General features: G+C 34.6%; 1 protein-coding gene across 4 annotated transcripts in view; it reads right to left on the bottom strand.

The window, feature by feature from the left end:
• Window positions 1-20,529, bottom strand: part of eml5 (EMAP like 5) — a 128,942-nt gene that overhangs the window by 66,457 nt on the left and 41,956 nt on the right. For all 4 annotated transcript variants that reach the window (XM_051133784.1, XM_051133785.1, XM_051133787.1 and 1 more), the window contains exons 3-5: window positions 15,264-15,362; window positions 13,786-13,854; window positions 1,800-1,985 (exon numbers count right to left, since the gene is read on the bottom strand). In XM_051133784.1, the coding sequence (XP_050989741.1) occupies window positions 1,800-1,985; window positions 13,786-13,854; window positions 15,264-15,362 (354 nt within the window). The remainder of the gene's footprint in view (window positions 1-1,799; window positions 1,986-13,785; window positions 13,855-15,263; window positions 15,363-20,529) is intronic.

The raw sequence follows: 20,529 nt of genomic DNA, 5'->3' as shown, positions 1-20,529 counted from the left end.
CTTACTGTTTGGAAATTAAGCAATTTAATTTTAAATTTAATTATATTCTTTAAAATAAAAGCTTGACTCTTTAAGACTTGCACTATATTCGTTTTCCAACTCTTTTTCTAGTCTATATGTTTTCTTTTTATTTATTATATAATTGTTTTTTTTTTTTTTTTTTTTTAACTTGCTATGTGTACTGCGTTAGACTAATTGAGACGTGTCATAGCACTTGCATATCATTGCTCTTTTATTGATTTTGATTGCTTCCATTGTCTTCATTTGTAAGTCGCTTTGGATAAAAGCATCTGCTAAATGACTAAATGTAAATATATTGCACTATATTAACATACCTTAACTAGTATAATCAACAAAGAAAACAACTTCTATTAAAATTAATACACAATCCTTAATGTCATTTCTGACGTCAGAAACCGAAACCTGCAACTGGCTACATTTACACATCAACAATGTCAATGAGGAAGAAGAACAGAAAAAAATATATATATGGGAAAGGTGCTAAAAATGTAATATAAATTTGCAATGTTAATTTGATTTTTTCAATATATGTATGTATGTATATATATATACATATACATATACATATACATATACATACATATATATATATACATACATACACACATACATGTTTTTCCATAAACAATACCATATATTATATTATATTATATTATACAAAGAGGTTTTTATTTTATTTTCAAGTAAAATTACAGGGGGAAACTATTATTACTCAATTATTTTTATTATTTAAATAAATGTTACATGTTGTGAATATTTTTATTAAAAAATATAATTATATATGATTAAAATATATATATTTGTTGTGATGTTTCATTCAATATTACCTGAATAACGTGATTGAAAAAATAACCATTAAAATAGTATTTGTAATGTAATACTGTATTATTTTTTAATTAATACAGTATTATATTATATTATTTTATTTTATTTTATTTTATATTATATTATATTATATTTAGGGCTGTCAGTTCAACGTGTTAACGTAATCAGTTACAGTAATTAAGTTAACGCACTGGCCTCGCCCCCCCAGACATGTACGTCATCTTATATTTCATACAGCTGACTGTTGACAAACATGATGCAGGGCAACAACCCCACTAATGCACTAATGCCCTACATTTTAAAGTTATTGGTGCAAAAAAATGCCCCTGTACGTGTTTTGTCTCATATTTATATCACATATCACACAATATCACACAGGCAGCAAGAGCAATATGACACAAGTGCTGATTTTGTACTGAACTGTTGTATAATATCACATTTAAGCATTTTGCAAAAAACAAATTACCTTTGAACCCAAAGCATAATTGCTGCACGTCTCCGAGCAACAAAGCAGTGTTTAGTTTCTGAATGAATACGTGTTTTAAATGAATCGTGTCAATCAATGATTTACAGGCCTGTTCATAAAGAGAGACATTTACTGAATGAATCCTGAATGAATCGGCCATTTAAACACTTCCACTTTTGTGGAACATGAAAGAAGGTATTTTGAAGACTGTTGGTAACAAAGCTGTTTTGGTTACCGAGACTTAATTATATGAACAAAAAATACTGAGAAGTTTCTCAAATTATCTTCTTTCATGTTCCATAGTTTATGTTAGGCTGTTGCAGCCTAAATGTTTATGTGTAATAAATGCTATGTTGAATCAAATAAAATAAAAAATGCAAAAAATGTATATTGATCAAACTCAATTTCTAAATCACTGTAAGCAGATATCTGTGACTCAGGACAGAGGTCATTCTGTTGACGCTGTGGAAAACATTCCCTCACTTACCCCATGAGCCCCTTGAACCGTCCGGATTAAATTGATTCCCTTCCAGACATAGATGTCTCCGTTCAAGGCACCTGAATATGTGATCTCGTCTCTCGCACAGGCCAGACAGAGGATAGTCTGCAGGTCTCCAGTCTTCCCAAACACGCCACGCTTAGGGGTCAGAGCGTTTCCACAAAGACTCCAAAACTGAGGGCAAAGGAGAGTCATTCATGAATCAACAATGTGTAAGTTTTATAAACATAAATGGGGCCAAATCTACTAACAGCTTGCACCGGTCCAGAAAAAAACTATTGTCAGCAGAATTTACTAAAAACAAGCAGTGAAACATTAGTGATGTTCTTTAATTTGTGCATTGTCATTAGATCAATAATAAAACTTTCCACTCTAATTTTTTATTTTATGAAAGTGCTAATTTGCCCTGTTAATTAAATCTGGCCTTTGGTAATACTTGCTGATGCCTATAATTTGTTTTAAACATGATTCACCTTATGGTTCTTTGATTTATTATAGATTTCAGTGACCAGATGGTAATATATCATGTAAAGATCTATATAGCTGACAATTGCTGTTTCCTGCTAAATTTATTGCAGCAAATAGCCTATTGAAAGGCCTTACAGAATAAATTGTGTGACAGCTTAATATTGGGAAAGCACAGCAGCATACATAAAGGTGCGCTTCTGTTCACAAGCTCGATAAATTTCCCTGCGATCGTTGAGAATGCTTACACACGCAAGCTCGCAAACATACTAATGCTAACACTCGTTAAACACATCATTAAAATGCACAGGCACAATCTTAGTTCAGAACAAACCCGGAAAGCTCCCACAGCCAGCGCATAATAATTGCCTCATTGACTCTGATTAAGCTATCTGTGTGTGTGTGTGTGTGTGTGTGTTTGTGTGTGTTTGACACCTCGGAGCTCTATTTCATGAGGTCACACGCTCCTGTTTGAGAGAATGGCAGGGTCAGCTCTGTGCGTGACCTCAACCTCATCCTCAGCAGCCTCCTGTAAGAAAACCTGATCTGTCAAAGACGATCAGAAATAGATTTCTGAACTGTATGTTCTGAATGTGATAACATTTGATATTAATTATTTTTTTAGGTTCTGCAAACTCGTTATGAATAATTCAGCCAAGACAGAAAATTCTGTCATTATTTATTAAGTCGTGATGTTTCAAACCTATATAACAAAGTTCCTTCATTTTAAATTAAATGTAATATTGTGACATATAAAAGAGTAGGTCTTTAATCTCTGTCATGTTTGCATTAACTTTCAAATATTACATTTTAAATGACATATGTGGAATTACATTTTAAATCTCATTTTGTATCTCGCGAGATCTCGTGACGATATACTCCCAAAACATTTTGCAGTGTTTATGTTAGAGCTGCACGATTAATCCTTAAAATATCGAGATCTCCATTCAAACACCCACGTGATCTTATTCCTAAATGACAACGAGTTATCTATGTCTATTAGGACTGTTTCACATCACGAGTGTCAGTGGAGTGTGAGAAGCAGGTTTTGTCGCTGCCCATGTTAATGAATCAGAGGGTCGGAGTAAATGTGAACACAGAAAGAGCAACACAAACAGTCTTTTCAACAACATTATAATTATTATTTCTGTGTTACAGACATTTAAATAATAGAAGTACTGGGGTAAAAGTTTATAGTTTGGGTATAAACACTTATTGTCTACAGTAGCGATCAAAACTAAAGTATCTTAACACTTGTATGTATAGGAACGCTTATCCTCTTCCGCCAGGAGGAGGCGACAACTGCCCGTTTAAAACATGTCATTGAATCATTCATTCCAGAGATTTCAATAGTTAAACAAATCTTAATGAAGTGAGACACTGTCTCCTTCATTGAATGTTTTTTTTATTATTATTATTATTTTGTTTAAATGAATGTATGTTTTTAAAAGGCTTAAGCAATGAACAATTTGTCAGAACCACTAGTAAATTACGTTATTTTGTCTAGTTTTCTAATCTTTTTTCTCCAGGATCGTGAGAGAATCATGGTCTCCAATTTATTAAAAACGACTGGGAATCTCAAATTATCCAGAGTCGTGAAGCTCTTGTTTAAATGTTGTTTGTTACTGCATATAATTCATTAAAATGAAAGTTTAAGTTCATAAAGTTCAAAATGCACCTACATTTTTTGCATTTTGGTCTTTTTCAGTTGAACAAAAGACTATTTTCCCTATGTATGTCATCATTGAGGATTTCTTAAGAAGAGTTTAAAAATCTCGTCTCGTCTCGTCTCGTTCTCAGGAACCCAGTCTTGTGTCTCGTCTCATCTCGTGGGATAAGTGTCTTGTCACACCCCTATAATTAAGCATTCTTTACTTATCGTGAAGTTGAAATCATTTTTATCGGCAAAGGCCTTGGAGACTGTGATTCATGCGCTTGTCACTTCTAGGCTCGACTATTGTAATTTATTGTATCTTGGTGTGTTTAAATAATCTATATCTCATCTGCAACTGGTACAGAATGCCACTGGCAGGTTCCTTACTGGAACTGTTTCACTGATTCTTGCTTCTTTACACTGGTTGCCAGTTGAATATCACATCAAATTTAAGGTGCTACTGTTCGTTTACAAGGGATTACACAGTTCAAGCTCCTGAACATATTACAGATCTCCATCTTCCTAGAAACTGCGCTAGAACATTACGGTTTTCTAATAGCATGATGCTCTCTTTGATCTCGTCTGAAATTAAAAGGAGATTGTGCCTTTTCGATTGCCGCCCCTAGATTGTGGAATGACTTACCATATTATGCTGTCTCCAGATATTGGAAGTTTCAAATCTCACCTTAAGACCTGTCTTTATTCTTTAGCTTTTTAATTTGTTTCTATTTTATTTATCTTATTTTATTTTATCGCATTGGACTGTTGGGGATGTTTTATTTTTAATTTTGTTTAATTCTTTGATTACTTAATGTTGTCTGTATATGTTTTTGTGAAGTTATGTTTTTATTGTACAGCACTTTGGTCAGCAGTCGCTGTTTATAAATGTGCTTCAGAAATAAAACTGCCTTGCCTTGCCTCTGTATGTATGACTACATAGAATATAGTCATTTTTTAACCCTTGTAAAAAAACAAAACAAAAAAAAAGTATACTTTTAATATTGCTTATTATGCAAATAATACTCTTCGACTGAATGTACTTAAGTGCGAACTGAATTTAATGTTTTCAGTCACCTAATCTCCTGTTAATGCAAATGTATTACATTTTAAATTCATATTGAAAGCAATTAGCTTTTAGAGTACTTTTTAGGACCACATACAGTTGGACTTAAGTACAACTTTATAAGTACTTTAATAATTACATCTATTGTCTTTTAAATATAGTTAAAGTGTACTGCCAAAATTTAATTTCTTTAGAATTTATGCTAAACTATATGCACCTGTAATTGTAATTTATATTGTAATTTAAATGTAATTTATATGAAAGTGGTATGTAATGTATTTAAATATATTAGTAATTCTACATTTGTAATGACAAAGTTGCAATTTAATATGTCTGAAATATATTAACTTTCAATGTAATACTGAATAACTATTAAAGCCTGTTTCAGCCACTGAATAAAAACATAACAAGGTAACTGTGACTTTTTTCTTTATATCTGTGACTTTATATCTCATAATTCTGATTTCTTTCTCAGAACTGCTAGACATAACTTTTAATTGAGTTATAAACTCATAATTGTGTGATAAAAACTTACAATTCTTTTCTTGCTACTGTGAGTTTATATCTCACAATTCTGACTTTTTTTTCCCCAGAATTGTGAGATATAAACTCGCAATTAAACATTATAAAGTCCAATTTTGAGGGAAAAAAAGATTTTTGATAGAGTCAGAATTCCTTCTGAGAACTGTAAGAAATAAACTAAAGTTATAAAGTCAGAATTGTGTGATCTAAACTCACAGTTCTGTTATAAAGTCAGAAATGCGAGACAGAAACATGAAATTCTGAGAAATACATTCAAAACTGCAAAACAAAAACGTATCATCAAGATATACTATAAACTCGCAATTGCACATTGTCAAATTTTGAGGAAAAAAAGATTGCATTTTGTAAAGTATTTTGAGATATAAACTTATAAAGAAGTCGAGAATCCTAAACTCGCAATCCTAAGAAAAAAGTCAGAATTGCATTATATAAACAATTCCTTGTCATAAAGTCAAAATTGAAGATAAAACACGAGAAACAAACACGAATTTCTGAGAAATAAATTAATAATTTGCAAGACTTAAATGTGCAATTATTTTTTCTCACTATTGTGCATTTATATTTCACAATTCTGACTTTTTTATACATATTATCCTGCAGTTGCAAATTATAAAGTCCAATTTGAGGGGAAAAAAAGATTTCAAGATATTCTTGCAATTGCAAGAAAAAAGTTGGAACAATTCTATTACAAAGTCAGAAATGTGAGACAGAAACACGACATTCTGAGAAATAAATTCTAAATTGCAAGACATAAACTTACAATGCTAACTTTTTTATCTCACAGTTATGACTTTTTTATGTTATAAAGTCAAAATACATAAACTTGCAAATCTGAAAAAGTTTAAGTCTCGCCGTTCTGAATTTATTTCTTAAAATTGTGTTTTTATCTTGCAATTCTGACTTTATAATACAGAATTGGGAGTTTAATCATGCATTCTGACTTTTTTCTCAAATTTTGCAATTTTGACTTTTTTGTCAGAGTTGCGTTATATAAACTCACAGTTAACACTTTTTCCCTCAGAATTATGAGATGTAAACTTGAAATTGTGAGAAAAAAAAATCAGAAATGTGAGATAAAAAGCCGCAATTACTTTTTGTTGTTTACAGGCTTTTATAAAACACAAATATGGTTAAAAACTGAAATAGCACAAAAACACACTAAAATGCCAATAACAAAAACTTTTGTTATAGTGAATTACATTTTTTATAGTGAATTTCTGGTAATCACAGCTGCCTTTTTTTTTAAACTCTAAATTTAGCAGGATTTTTGCATGAAAGACAGGGCATCTGGCAAAAAGCTGGCTGAAAGAGAATGAAAAGATGAAAAAGCAGTCGCTGGCCCATTAGCAACCTTGCACTGGCGCAGACGGTGCGGTTCCAGACAGCCAGGCTGCATTACGTCAGGGCGATACAGAGGCACGGTGAATCACAGGCTCCTGTGTTTCTGCAGGTCTGTGCTCTAGTAAAGCTTTAATATAATCAAAATGAGTCAGTGCTATTCATCTGCCAAGACTCCATTAGAGGCAGACTGCCTTCATCCTGAGGCACGTCCTCCCCCCGTCTTCCCGCTCTACGGGGACAGCCGCCTCCTGCTCGTGCATGCAAGCCACCCCGAATCCAGCACATCTAGACTAATCAAACAGCCTTAAAGTCACCAAGACAGCTATAATTAGCATACTGCAAGAAGGAAAAGGATAATTAGTCCAGGGTGGCCCACTACACCTTAATCTAGTTACATCTAATTGTGTGGTGTGCGGCTTCTGTCACATATCTGATTTCTAAACCACTGTTGTGATGGCCGTGTTGTAAATATGGTGGTTTTGTTGGGCCCTGTGGGTGAAGCTGTGATTATGCTGTGTGTGGTGGGAGGCAGTGAGTGGGATTCTTTGAGCAGACTGCCTCAGTTTGCTCCAGTCAAAACGCACAGGCTCATCATGAGACTCGTATGCAGTTAAGTTGATTAAGAACAGCCTGGAGCATTCGGACAAAAACTTTAGGAAATTTGTCAAAAGCTCGCACACAAGCAGATGCAATGGCTATTGTTGGAATGGAATACAACATTTATTGAATACTGAACAGTACACACTGTAGTAGTAGTAGTAGTAGGTATTTTGCAAAAATAAACAGTTCAAATATTAGTATGCCCCATTGTGCCATCAGATTATTATAGATTATTTTTAAATGTTTTTTATTATTATTATTTTAAAGATCAGTTTTTGGCATTTTTTTGCCTTTATTTGGATAGGACAGTGTAGTGACAGGAAGTGATGTGGGAAAGAGAGAGAGGGCAGGACCGGATTGAAGGTCCACGAGTCAGGATTCTTTCTTGGGATACCCACAGTGCTTCAACACAGAGCAATCAGCACCCACAGTTATTTTATGTTTAATGTACACAAAAAAAGGTACAAAATCACTGGTCCAGTACCCTTTTAAAAGCTACACCTTTGTACCTTATTTACCCCAAAGGGAGCATATTAGTATCTTAAATGTGCATATTAGTACCTTAAGTCTACATACTGTAAATGCACTTTGCCTGCTGTGCACTGTTTTCCTGATGCCATCGAGGTGGCGGTTGCACTATTGGCTTGGGCCCGTCATCACTGCTTGCAGCTGTATTTCTACTTATTTTTCCTCCAAGACCAGTGCTAGACAGCTGTATCACTCATTTCTGACATTCACATCTCTGTACCAAACATATTTTTAAGATCTTTTTTTTGTCATAGCTTAAAGGGGTCATATGATGCGATTTCATGTTTTCCTTTGTCTTTGGAGTGTTACAAGCTATTCGTGCATATATATGATCTGTAAAGTTGCAAAGACTAAAGTCTCAAACCCAAAGAAATATTCTTTATAAAAGTTAAGACTCAGCCACGCCTTCATAAAACTCATTCAAACAAACCCAACATGTCTATGTCATTGTGTGGGAAGACTTGCATAATACCGCCCAAATGTATATGCAATGAAAAAAGGCCTAACTTTGATTCCGGCTGTAGTATTGTTGCAGAAGCTGCCATGATGTGGAGACGCTGTATGTTTCGTTGCGAAAGCGTTTGGCCTTCCATATGAGTACACAACTAGAAATCGGTGGTTAAGTTATATTTACAACACTGTTCCAGAACAGTACAACGCAAATATTCAAGTGTGTGCAGCATATTTTATGAAGGACTGTTTCCTGAACCTGCGAGAGTATCCTACAATGCTCGCTGTGAATACTATAAAGTTCCAACTTTGCAAGGACAGTCTGACGCTTCTGACTCACAGCCTGTAAGTACGTTTTCATATTTAAAGAATTTGCTACTGGCTATTCAAACTCGAGTTTTGAGCAGTGTAGTGTAAGGCTTGCTGTTTGTCATTTGCACGATCACAAATGCAGACATGGTGTTTATGTTTACGTAGGGATGGGCAATAATTCGATAAGGATAATTATCACTATATAATTTTTGAATCGCGCCATACGGACTGCTTATCCACTCGGACCAAACTGCCGCTCCATGCACTATGAGTGCAGCTGCCACGTGCCTACATTTGAAATAACGAACTTGAGCGCGCAAAAGACGCGACATGTAAACGGCTCCGTCACGCGAGCACTAAACAGCACTGTGAGATCCAGTGTGAAAAACACTTGAATTCAGCCATGAACACAAGTGACTCTGTGATTCAAACTAGTTTAAAGCTGTGTGCAACAAGACAGTCAAAAGGCTTTTCAATCTACACATCGCCATCATTTACCATGAATTTACTGTAGTAACACTCACTGCACCATGGTATGTGGGATATTTACATTGAATTTTACTACAGGAGTAATGGTATATAATTACAGTATGTATGTATTTGTGATTAAGCTATAGCATGTGTGCATTTATACTGAATGTTTTTAGACTACCATTTTTCATACAAATAGGCTACCTATAAAACCATGTAGTTTACATATTTTTTCCATCGTATTGAGGTACCATTATGTGTGGTTTTAACTGTGTTTAACTGTGTTTATCATGATTTAAAATGTATGCTTGCTATTATGGGAGACCAACGCTTAATTAAAAAAAAAGCTGGGTCAGAATAAATTTAATCATATAAAACTGAGGTTGCTACAATTTGTATAGATGTTACTGATTGATAGTGAACAAAAAATTTACCTCTGCATCCTCAAAATACTATCAAATGTGCATTTCTAAGAGACAAAAATGATTTTTTATTATTATTATTATCATTATCAGACAACCCAAACCTGTTTCTTGATTTGAAACAATATAACTCATTAGAACATGCAGAAATTAATTTTTAGATATTTATTTTGTTAAGGAAAATTAATGGTCTGGTTTCTACAACTTTCACTTTGGAGCAAAAATCTGACTTTAAACTTAAAAGAAATAAAAAATTGACATTTATCATGATAATTATCGACATCGACTGATACGGAAAAAAAAATTTTGCCCATATCGTCCAGCCTTGTGTTTACGTGACGTGACAACACGCAAAAAGACAGTATGAGTCATTATAATCAGTAATTATGTCCTCATGGGATGCAACAAATGCCTATATTATAATGTATTTTTTTATTGTTTTATTGTTTTTGTCTCGCCACGCCGGGACACGGCATCACAACATGAAAAGGGGAGTAACATTTCCGTCACATGCTTGAGGTATTCGGCCAATCACAATGCACTGGATAGCTGGCTAATCAGAGCACACGTCGCTTTTCAGAATGATCAGCTTTGTAAAAATGTACGCGTTTCAGAAAGGCGGGACAGAGAGGAGCAACAATAATCTACAGTATGAAAATGTGTTTTTTGAACCTAAACAAATTGAACTACACCAAATACACAAAATAATGTTTTTTAGCAACATCATATGACCCCTTTAATTTAACTTCATTATTTTATAACTGTTTTATTACCTGAATCTTGTTTGAAGTCGAACATTTATTTTTAGGTGTGTTCAGATCTGTTCATGCCTGATCTCACATAGAGCACCATGTGCGTCAGTGCTGGTAGAGCGTTCCAAATCAGTCACTTATGAGGTTTCATTTCAATTAATATGCTCATGTATGTAACATGAAGAGTCCAGTTTAAAGGAAGCACCATCTTCAGCAGGCCTTAAAAAAATTTAAGAACCACACAAAATGTGGCTTTGATCTGGCAGCCGAGATTTTCAGTTTCTCTGGGGCTCTCTCAAAGAGAGAGAAAAGGGGGGATTACAGTGAGCTAAATCTCTGGCATGCATTGAGTGCATAATCGCTGAGTGAGCACGGGCCCGGGGAGCAGATGTCACATGGTTGAGGGGGGAAAGACTCAGGAATTATGTGGGACAACTGCTACACCGTCCTAACTACATGAAGAGTGGGCTTTTATGAGAGAATGGAGGATATAGTAAGAGAAAAATACTGACACAGCAAGAGATATAGGGGATGCACAGTGATTTGAGGAAACAGTAGTGAGAGAGAAATAAAGAGAAACAGAGCGAGACTGAAATAAAGATTAAAAGGTATAGCCCATGAGGATTGTGGATTACTTCATGACAGGAACCTAAAGCCAAAGCTTAATGGTAACTGATGAGAGAAAAAGAGGCTCTAATCATGGAGAAAACACTAGATTTTACATGAGGAATGTGTATTGTGCAATAGTTGACTTGTTTAATGAGGAAATTATAAAAATTACAGTCAAATTCTCGTAAAAGCAATTCCAGAATGCACTGCATCAAAAAGATTCAAGAAAGTTCATGAAGACACCATAAATGTTGTCTTCTGTCATGCAAGCACATCTGTTTACCATATTTCCCTAGTGAAAAATAAATATACTAAAATGTTTTTAAAATAATAAAAAAGTATACTACAAATACATGTATTTAAATATAATGCACTTAATAAAAATACCCTGCAATTGTACCTTTACTATACTAAACTGGTGTAGTCTGCTAAGTTTGGACAACTAGTTTTGTACTTATTGCACTTTCATAGTGCAGAAGTAGTGCTGAAATCCAACTAAAGATATACTTAAAGGTGCAATAGGAGATCTTGGAAAACGCTAACTTTAGCCTGATAGCATTGAAAGTGAACGTCCCACCCTCCCCGCAAATTAGGGTGACCACCTGGCAATAGGGCTGTTGTGTACACTTTAGATATTTTGATTTAAAGACCGATATTTTTTAAAGATCATACAATCCTAATACTAGTCCTAGTGACATTAAAACATATTTTAGGCTTAATACTAAGAAATAGTAGTACTCCATTTTTAAAAAAAAATGTAATTAAAAAAAGTAATTAACCCTTTAACTGTCACAAATAAATTCTAATCTAAATCATGACAAACTATACATCGTCGAAAAGGTCTAAGACTCTTAAATAGATATTTTACCTTATTTTTGTGTTGCAAATTATGTAGAAAAAGAGTGCAACTTAAAAAAAGTTCTGACCTATGTCACAAAAGATGTGACCTTTTATTGCTTTTTAAGAAATTATATATCAGTTCAGAACTTAAAAGCTCAAAATTCACCCTTTGAAAGGCATTTTAAAATCAGACATTGTATTACCATGGAAAATGTACATCAAAATCAAATCACAAAACATTTTCATGCATGATTTATAAAAATTTAAGTCTCGATAGTGCATTTTTATGTCTGTGTTTAAAAATGGGAGTGACAGTTAAAGGGTCAAAAAAATCATATATTTTTTAAATGTTTTAATGTAACTAAATTTCCCAAGTTTAATTACAATTTTTATATCAGTAAGTCTCGAGTGATATGTTAATAGACTTGAACTATACTTAATATAAAATAAATGCATAATTTTACTAGGGTTGATGAGTTATTTGTATGTGCATTAATCAATGTTTATATTTGAATAAATGGTTCAATTAAATCGATTGTGTCTCTTAAAGACTTAAACCACTTGATTCATATCTATTACTTTTACAGTACGTTTTCTGAAGCTTGAAAATTTTGGTTGTGTGGACTTTCTACGGAAAGACAGAATTTACATGAGAATACTAAAAATATCTTCATTTGTCTTTCGTAGGTGAATAAAAGTCATATTGGTTTGGAACGACACGAGAATAAATAAATGATGGCAAAATTTTTGTCTCAACTAACGCTTTAATGTTAAGAATTGTTCCGTTAGTAAAGCTTTCATTTAGTGTGTACCTTTTTCAAATACTGACCACTATGAATTTTGTTTTTTAACTTCTCCATCTCACCTGCACTTGACTACAGCACAACGCAAGACAAAGATTATGTCATTTCCAATGCTTTCCCTAATACTGTGTCACTGATTACTTGCATGAATGTTTTGCAAATTTGTTGCACCATTTGACATGCCCACAATGGTCACCATTGTTTGTACTGCTGGAAATTTTATAAAAAATGACTTTTTTTATAAAAAATGATCGCTTTGCTGCTGCAAAATGCTGTATGTATGAGCTTTTCTTTAGAAGGCACGTATGCAGGTGGCAGACAGCAAGGTCTTTTTTTGGAAAGGAGCTTTTGCAATGTGACTTCACAGCAGTGGGACTCTCTTTGAACCCATTTGAACCATCTCACAGTAAAGACCAGCCCTGTACTTCAACAATTTAAAGGTAGCTGAAGGGGAATCCCAAAATTTCTTTCATCCAGCTGAAGTGGAAAAGTGTTTTTGAGCTAGTGCTAATCCCCTTCTTCAGCAAACACTTCTGAAGGGATGCTCAAGTTTTTCCCAGAACTGAGGCTGCAGAAATGAAGAGGGGAAGAAGAGGTACATTTCAATGACTCATTGTTTGCCCCAGTTTCTGACAGAGCTGATTTGGTTTCTGCGATTTCTCACTAGGCTTTGATTAAGTGATAGTAAATGGCAAACGATGTGTTTAATATTAAATAGCTTCTGAGAAATTAAAGCTAACATGAATCTTAATACTTGTTCATGGTTGTATTATAAATAATTCACTGGAGCAAATTACTCCAAAGAAAAATGTTTAATCTTTAATCAAAATGTGATAACTTACTCTTCCTCTAAAACGAAGACTATTGCATAATGTTCACTAAGATTCATTCCAAATTCATTCCTCACAAATGTTTTGGTGAACTCGGTCTTCATTCTGGTGTGCATATTTCATTTAATTTACTCTGGAATAAATAACGTAACTACAATGGACTGCAAACAGCAATTTACACTGACTTTCACAAGTAGAAGATTTCAAGTATGTATTTCAATACAAACCCATCTAAAGCCAAAGAGAAAATAGGAATAGGAAAATTGAATACAAAAAGAGAAAAGGCAGTACCTTGATATGTTTGACTCCACAGCTCACTAGCTTGCTTTGTTGATACAGGTCCCACGATATGTCGAATATCTTTATAGAACAGAAAAGTACAGTATAATGTATTAAATTAGTAGCCAATTTCAGAACTCAGTGAAGCATATGCCAAGCCCTTTCCAATATCGTAATTTCCTCATCATGATTGGAATTAAAAGGACGTGTTGGACCATTTCTCTCTTTTTCATTTCCCAAAGACAGGAAGTCTGTTTACAACTAGTGCACTAAAATACAGTGCAAATGAGGTATAACAAAATCTATACACATTACTGTTCAAAATGTCGAAGTCAGTACGATTTTTTAAAGAAATTAATACTTTTATTCAGAAAGTATGCATTAAATTAATCAGAAACGACAGCAAAACATTTATAATGTTACAAAAGATTTCTTTTTTTTAAACGAATGCTGTTTTTGAACTTTCTAGTCATCAAATAATCCTGGTTACTATTATGCAACATAATTGTTTTTAACACTGACAATGATCAGAAATGTTTCTTGAGCATCAGGTCAGCATATTATAATGATGTCTGAAGGATCATGTGAGACTGAAGACTGATGATGCTGAAAATTTAGCTTTGCCATCACAGGAATACATTTTAAATAAATTAAAATAGAAAGCAGTCACTTTAAATTGTAATTAAATTTCACAGTATTACTATTTTTACAGTATTATCAGTCAAAAAATGCCTTGTTTAGCATGAGAGATATCTTTCAAAACAGTAAAACAAAACCGTAAAAAAAAACGTACCAACCTCCAAATTGTAAACAGTAGTGTGTATGTAATTTATTATTCCCAAGCTAAATTTTAGGCCCTGTTTTTGTAATTACACGCCCCTAACTCAGAATATCATGGATCAAAGAAAACCTAGTTTGTGCAAGTGTTCATGTGAGCCTGCTTCGTACTGTAATTGTGATCATTCTGAGAAGAGCTTAAGGCAGCAAGACAATCTTAGTTACAACACACATGCAAGACAACCAGAGGTCGGTTGAGTAGTCAGAGAAAACAAGTCCTCAGGAGATTATGCAGAAATTACTTCTGTAATTTTATAATGAAATACTGTTTAATACGTTTGAACTATCTGTGTGTGTGGATGTGTGTGTGTTACAGAGCCAGAGAAATAGGAAAGAAAATGAAAAAGGAAAGTGTGTGCAAATGTGTGTTTTGGCCCCAAGGACGTACCATCACTAGTACCGGTGTTAATTTACGTAAAAATGAAATTTCAGTGCATTCCCAGACTCCCTGAATCTAAGCACTTCCTTTCTAACATGCTTATGACTGTCTGTTTTGTATTGGTAATGTGATTGTAAAAACATACAGAGTTACTCAGTGTATCCTGACTGAAACTAAAGGACTGAAGAAAGTCCACTAGATAATGAGACAACAAAAGAAACATTACACTGCGTGTCTACTGTTTCTAATGATGTGCGTGTGTTTGAGCTCTTACCCGGTCTGTATGACCAGGAGCAGCTGCCAGAACTTTTCCCTGCCTCCAGTCCCACACACAGATTGTGTTTTTAGAGTCCAAGCCCACAGACACCAAACACTGCAAACACAAGAAACAAAAACAAATAACACATGACTATATAAATCAATAATGTAAGAAACATCAATATTACATCAACATTACGTCCATGCTCATTTAACCATATTTTTACACAAATGAACTAACTAACCAAGGTGTTCAAGACTGCTTTCTTTAAAACCTTATGAGAGTTCAGTATTGCAGGCAGGTGTTTTATATCAGGATTGTAAATGAGCTCTACAGGAAGGAGGCTCTCCAGAAGTAGGGTTGGCTAGACTGTAAGCTGTTTATTTCATAACTGTAGGCTGTTTATAGTTGCTAAGCAACACGACGTGGCACATAATATTGAATTCAACTGCAGTACACTCACAGGAAACCTGTTTTGTAAATCATCAAAATTTTCACGTAATTTTATATATTGTATTTTATATGCTATGCAATATTATTTGCAAATAATGCCTTGTTTGCAAGCAGCGGAAGATGAATGCTGTACTTACAACAGTCTTCGTAAACATGTCTGAGGATTTTGACAGAGAAGATGACTTGCAATTTTTTGCTCAGCCTTACTTATTTGAACCAGAATATACAGATGATCAATTAAGAGAGATGGACGTTCTACGTCAGAGCGCACCACACGTGTTGTGGTACTCTTGTGAGTGCGTGCCGAATACTGACACTGAACAGAAAAAATTGTTGAATAAAATTGTTAATTTTGTTTTCTTTGCATACAAAAATGTTCAGTTGCTTTGCTGTCTATGCAGGGTCAGAAATCTCGGATTTCATCAGAAATATCTTTATCTGTGTTCCGAAAATGAACAAAGATCTTACAGGTTTGTAATGACATGAGGGTGAGTAATTAATGACAGTTTTCATTTTTGGGTGAACTAACTCTTTAATATAGGTATTGTTACATTTATCACTCTTGAAGGGACATTGCCATTATAAAACATTCATGAATCTTCTACCGTCTACCCAGACAGCACACATCTGCGAGATGTCTATTAAACATCTCTTAATCTGGAAAGCATCTGCTGTGTACAAACGTCTGACAGACATCTTTCAGATGTCATTCTTATTTTCCACAAGTTGATATGATTCTTTAGGGTCTTAATGAAAAGTCTATAATATACTTTGGTAAAACAACACCCTTTTTTACCTTGTCAAAATGAGCTCTGCAAAAATCATCTCATTCTGGTCGAGGCTGCCCGCCCCTCTCTTCTCTCTGTGGAGTGACGAGCCTGTTTAACTTGCTAACTAGCACATTATTAGGAAAGGCAATCGCAAAGATTCATAAAAAAAAAACCCTTATACTCACTTATGCTGTAAGTGAGACTGGATCATGAATGATTCGCGCGAACATAGACGGATATATGTAGATCGGGAGGTGCATTCCCTTCACAAACAAACATAATCCACTGCATCTTCAGCAGCTCAGATGTCGGGAGTAAATGACGACCACTATGTTCATTATTACATCCAGCAACACAACACCTCAATCGCTCAATTCTTGTCTAACTTACATCCCTGCTCCGGCATCAAAACATGGAGGTTGGACTGTTACAGCTGATCTGAGGTAAGATGCTAATGTCAATCAACTATCGTGGGAGCGTCCTCTGTCGGTGTGACGCAACAACGACAGGCATCTGAGACCCCTTTAAAGGGGTCATCGGATGCAAAACTCACTTTTACATGTTGTTTGAATATAATTGTGTGCTAGCAGTGTGTGTACACAACCACCCTATAGTGATAAAAATCCACCCAATAGTATGTTTTAATCTTTATAAGTAACATCCCCTTTTTCAAATCAAACCATTCTCAGCATCTTGTCTATGTGATGTCACACAGACCAAGGCCACTCCCACAATAGTTGATTGACACAGTTGTCTTACCTTAGACCTGCCCTGAGTGATCTGAGTGAGCTGTTTCTACTCCGGTGCAGGGGAAGACAAGAATGTCTCAGGTGTTCTGTTGTTGGATATAATAATCATCACAGCAGTCAGACTTTACTCCCGACATCTGATTCTCTGAAGACGCAGAGGATTAATGCTACTTTCGTTTTAGAAGGAAATGCACCCGGCGATCTACATAAATGTGCACGAATCATTTGTGATGTAGCTTCACCTACAGCAGAAGTGAGTATAAGGGCTTTTTAGGCATCTTTACAAATTGCCTTTCCTAATAATGTGCTAGTTAGCAAGTGTCACGGCGAAACATGGCTAAATGCGGCTAAAGTAAACAGAGTGTCTCGTCAGCCCACAGAAGAGAGGGACGGGGTGAGCAGAGCTCATTAGCATTTAAAAGCAAATGCAAAAAACGGCTCGCGCTGATAAGGGCTGATTTTGACAGGCTAAAAAGGGTGTTTTTAGACTACCACTGAGAAATTTTAACCAAAATATTTTGACTTCTCATTAGACTTAATTAAAAGATTCAGGGAAAAAACAAAGATTCACATATAATGTACTCACCTCTTCAGTTGTAAAGAAATTATATTTTTGAGGAAAACATTTCAGCATTTTTCTCCATATAATAGACTGATATGGTGCCCTGATTTTGAACTTCCAAAATGCAATTTAAATGCAGCTTCAAACGATCCCAAATGCAGTTGTAAACGATCCCAGCCACGGAAGAAGGGTCTTATATAGCGAAACGTTTAATCGTTTAATGTCATTTAAAAAATACAATTTAAATACTTTTTAATCTCAAACACTCATCTTGTCTTGATCTCCCTGAGCTCTGTGTATTCTGGCTTAAGACAGTTAGGGTATGTCAAAAAACTCCAATCGTATTTTCTCCCTCAACTTCAAAAATTATTTCAAAAATCATTTAAAAATCACCCTACATCGCTGCATCGCTACCGACACAGTCTGTGCAAAGTGAACATGCAAAGAAGATCAAACACCCTTAACAAAAAAAGGTAAAACAGCGATATAGGATGATTTTATAGTTGAGGGAGAACATGAGATGGGAGTTTTTCAACATACCCTGTCATGAACCGGAAAAAACAATCCAGGCAGAGCAAGACAAGACAAGCGTCTGAGATTAAAAAGTATATAAACTGTATTATTTTTATGAAAATAACAATCTGTTACGCTAGATAAGACCCTTCTTTCTCAGCTGGGATTGTTTACAACATTTGGAATCGTTTGAAGCTGCATTTAAACTGCATTTTGGAAGTTCAAAATCTGGGCACCATATCAGTCCATTATATGGAGAAAAAATGCTGAAATGTTTTCCTCAAAAAAACATAATTTCTTTACGACTGAAGAAAGAAAGACATAAACATCTTGGATGGTAAGGGGGTGAGTACATTATATGTGAATCTTTGTTTTGGAAGTGGACTTCTTTAAGAATCATATCAACTTGTGGAAAATGGGCATCAGATGACCCCTTTAAAGACATCTAATAAATGTTTATTTGACATCTAAGAGAAAACGTCCAATAGGTGTAGTGCAGATGAGCAAACACTCTAAAAAAATACGTCTTGCAAATGTAAATGCAGACGTCAAATAGACGTCTCCATGATGTACGTGTGCTATCAGCGTACATACTTCCAACCAATGGAAGTAAAATTGCCAGACGCTTCTCAAAACAGCATTTTTCTCTCTAACTGTGCACAAATCATGTGTAATCTTCCCAAATGCTGTTTGCTGAGGGGACCTCATTAATTCAGCATCGCTTTGATGTGAGTTTGCTGTTTTCCACCGCTGTCCCATCAAACCTGATGCACCAGTTTTCTTTTAAGGTTGCGCCACGCTGGCTGAGGCTAAAACGGAGTGCCTTTAGTCAGTTATGTGATGCTAAACCTTTGATGAATTTGAGAAGAAAAGTGTTGCTTTAGACTCCCTGGGTCTTTGAGGCAGCGTCTCGCCGCTCCTCTCTTTGCCGTTTCATCCGTCGGTGTGAAATAAATGATGAGGCCAATTTCCTGCTGAAATTCTGCAAATCACTTTCGCAGCTGCGCTGGGGGGAGGTGAGGGGTGAATTCTCTCAGATAAAGTGAGAGTGAGCCAAGAAATGTGAAATGTCAATTTTAGAGGTACGATTTTTCATTCTATCCCTCTATCATCTCCTCCAGTGAGTTGGAGTGCTTTTGATAAATTGACACTGTAACCCAACTCTCATCTACTTTAGCCTTTTATTGTGTAATGTTACAAATTCAGTATATCACATTTACACTGAAAGCATGACCCACTACCAGCAGTCTTCACAGTATGATATTTGTGTTTTTGGTCAAATAAGGCTGGCTGAGGTCCCTGTGCTCCCTGCTGTTATTAAATCAATATCACACTAACTACTGGCCAGAAATTCATTTTAATAATAATATTACTATTGTATTTCACAAATAAGTGCAATTACTGAAAAATTACATATTTTGACTCAAGAAAATACACATTTTTAAATCTGACTGGTTACAGCTAGTGTTAATACAGCAAATTTGCAATTTTGAAATGACTGAAATCATTTGAAATGGTTTCAATACTCATTTTCTACTGGTATGGATATACCGGTACCAGATGCACTTCAGAATGCAGTGTGTGTGTTTAATTAGTCTGTTGCACTATATGCTGAATGTTTCACATTATTTGTAACCAGTGGCGGCTACTGGTCTGTCAAATAGGGGAAGCTCATTTTCGGCCTACATCATAAAATTGTCTATTTATTTATTCACAAGAATGTGCCTTATTGTCATAAGTAAGTCACAATGCAAACAATCGTAAAAAAAAAAAGCTTTAGTTTTATTATGCAAAATATGATGTATTTTTTCTTTTAGTCAGATGCTACTATATAGTATAAATATTTTGCAATTTAAATAAGGTTATTATGGAGATTTATTTATTTATTTATTTCTAAAGTATTTTAATAGAAATATAAGGTTTCATTATGTTATGTTAAAATTTTTCAAGATTACTATATATATATATATATATATATATATATATATATATATTAATTTATAGTCATCCTCCATGTTAATATTTAATGTAGTAATCTATATATATATATTGATTACTACATTAAATATTAACATGAATGAATGAATGAACGATCTAAAAAAAATATTAAACTCTGTAAAAGTGAAACAAGGAATGTGGTGTATAATTGTGTGAAATGTATGATGAAAATCAAGCAATTTCGCCAAGCAAATATAAAGAAATAGGTTGCAGCAGTTTTATTTCGACTGAACTTG

Source organism: Labeo rohita, chromosome 17 (genome assembly GCF_022985175.1).
Source record: "Labeo rohita strain BAU-BD-2019 chromosome 17, IGBB_LRoh.1.0, whole genome shotgun sequence".
NCBI classification, from domain to species: Eukaryota; Metazoa; Chordata; class Actinopteri; order Cypriniformes; family Cyprinidae; genus Labeo; species Labeo rohita.
This window is presented reverse-complemented; position numbering and strand designations above follow the sequence as displayed.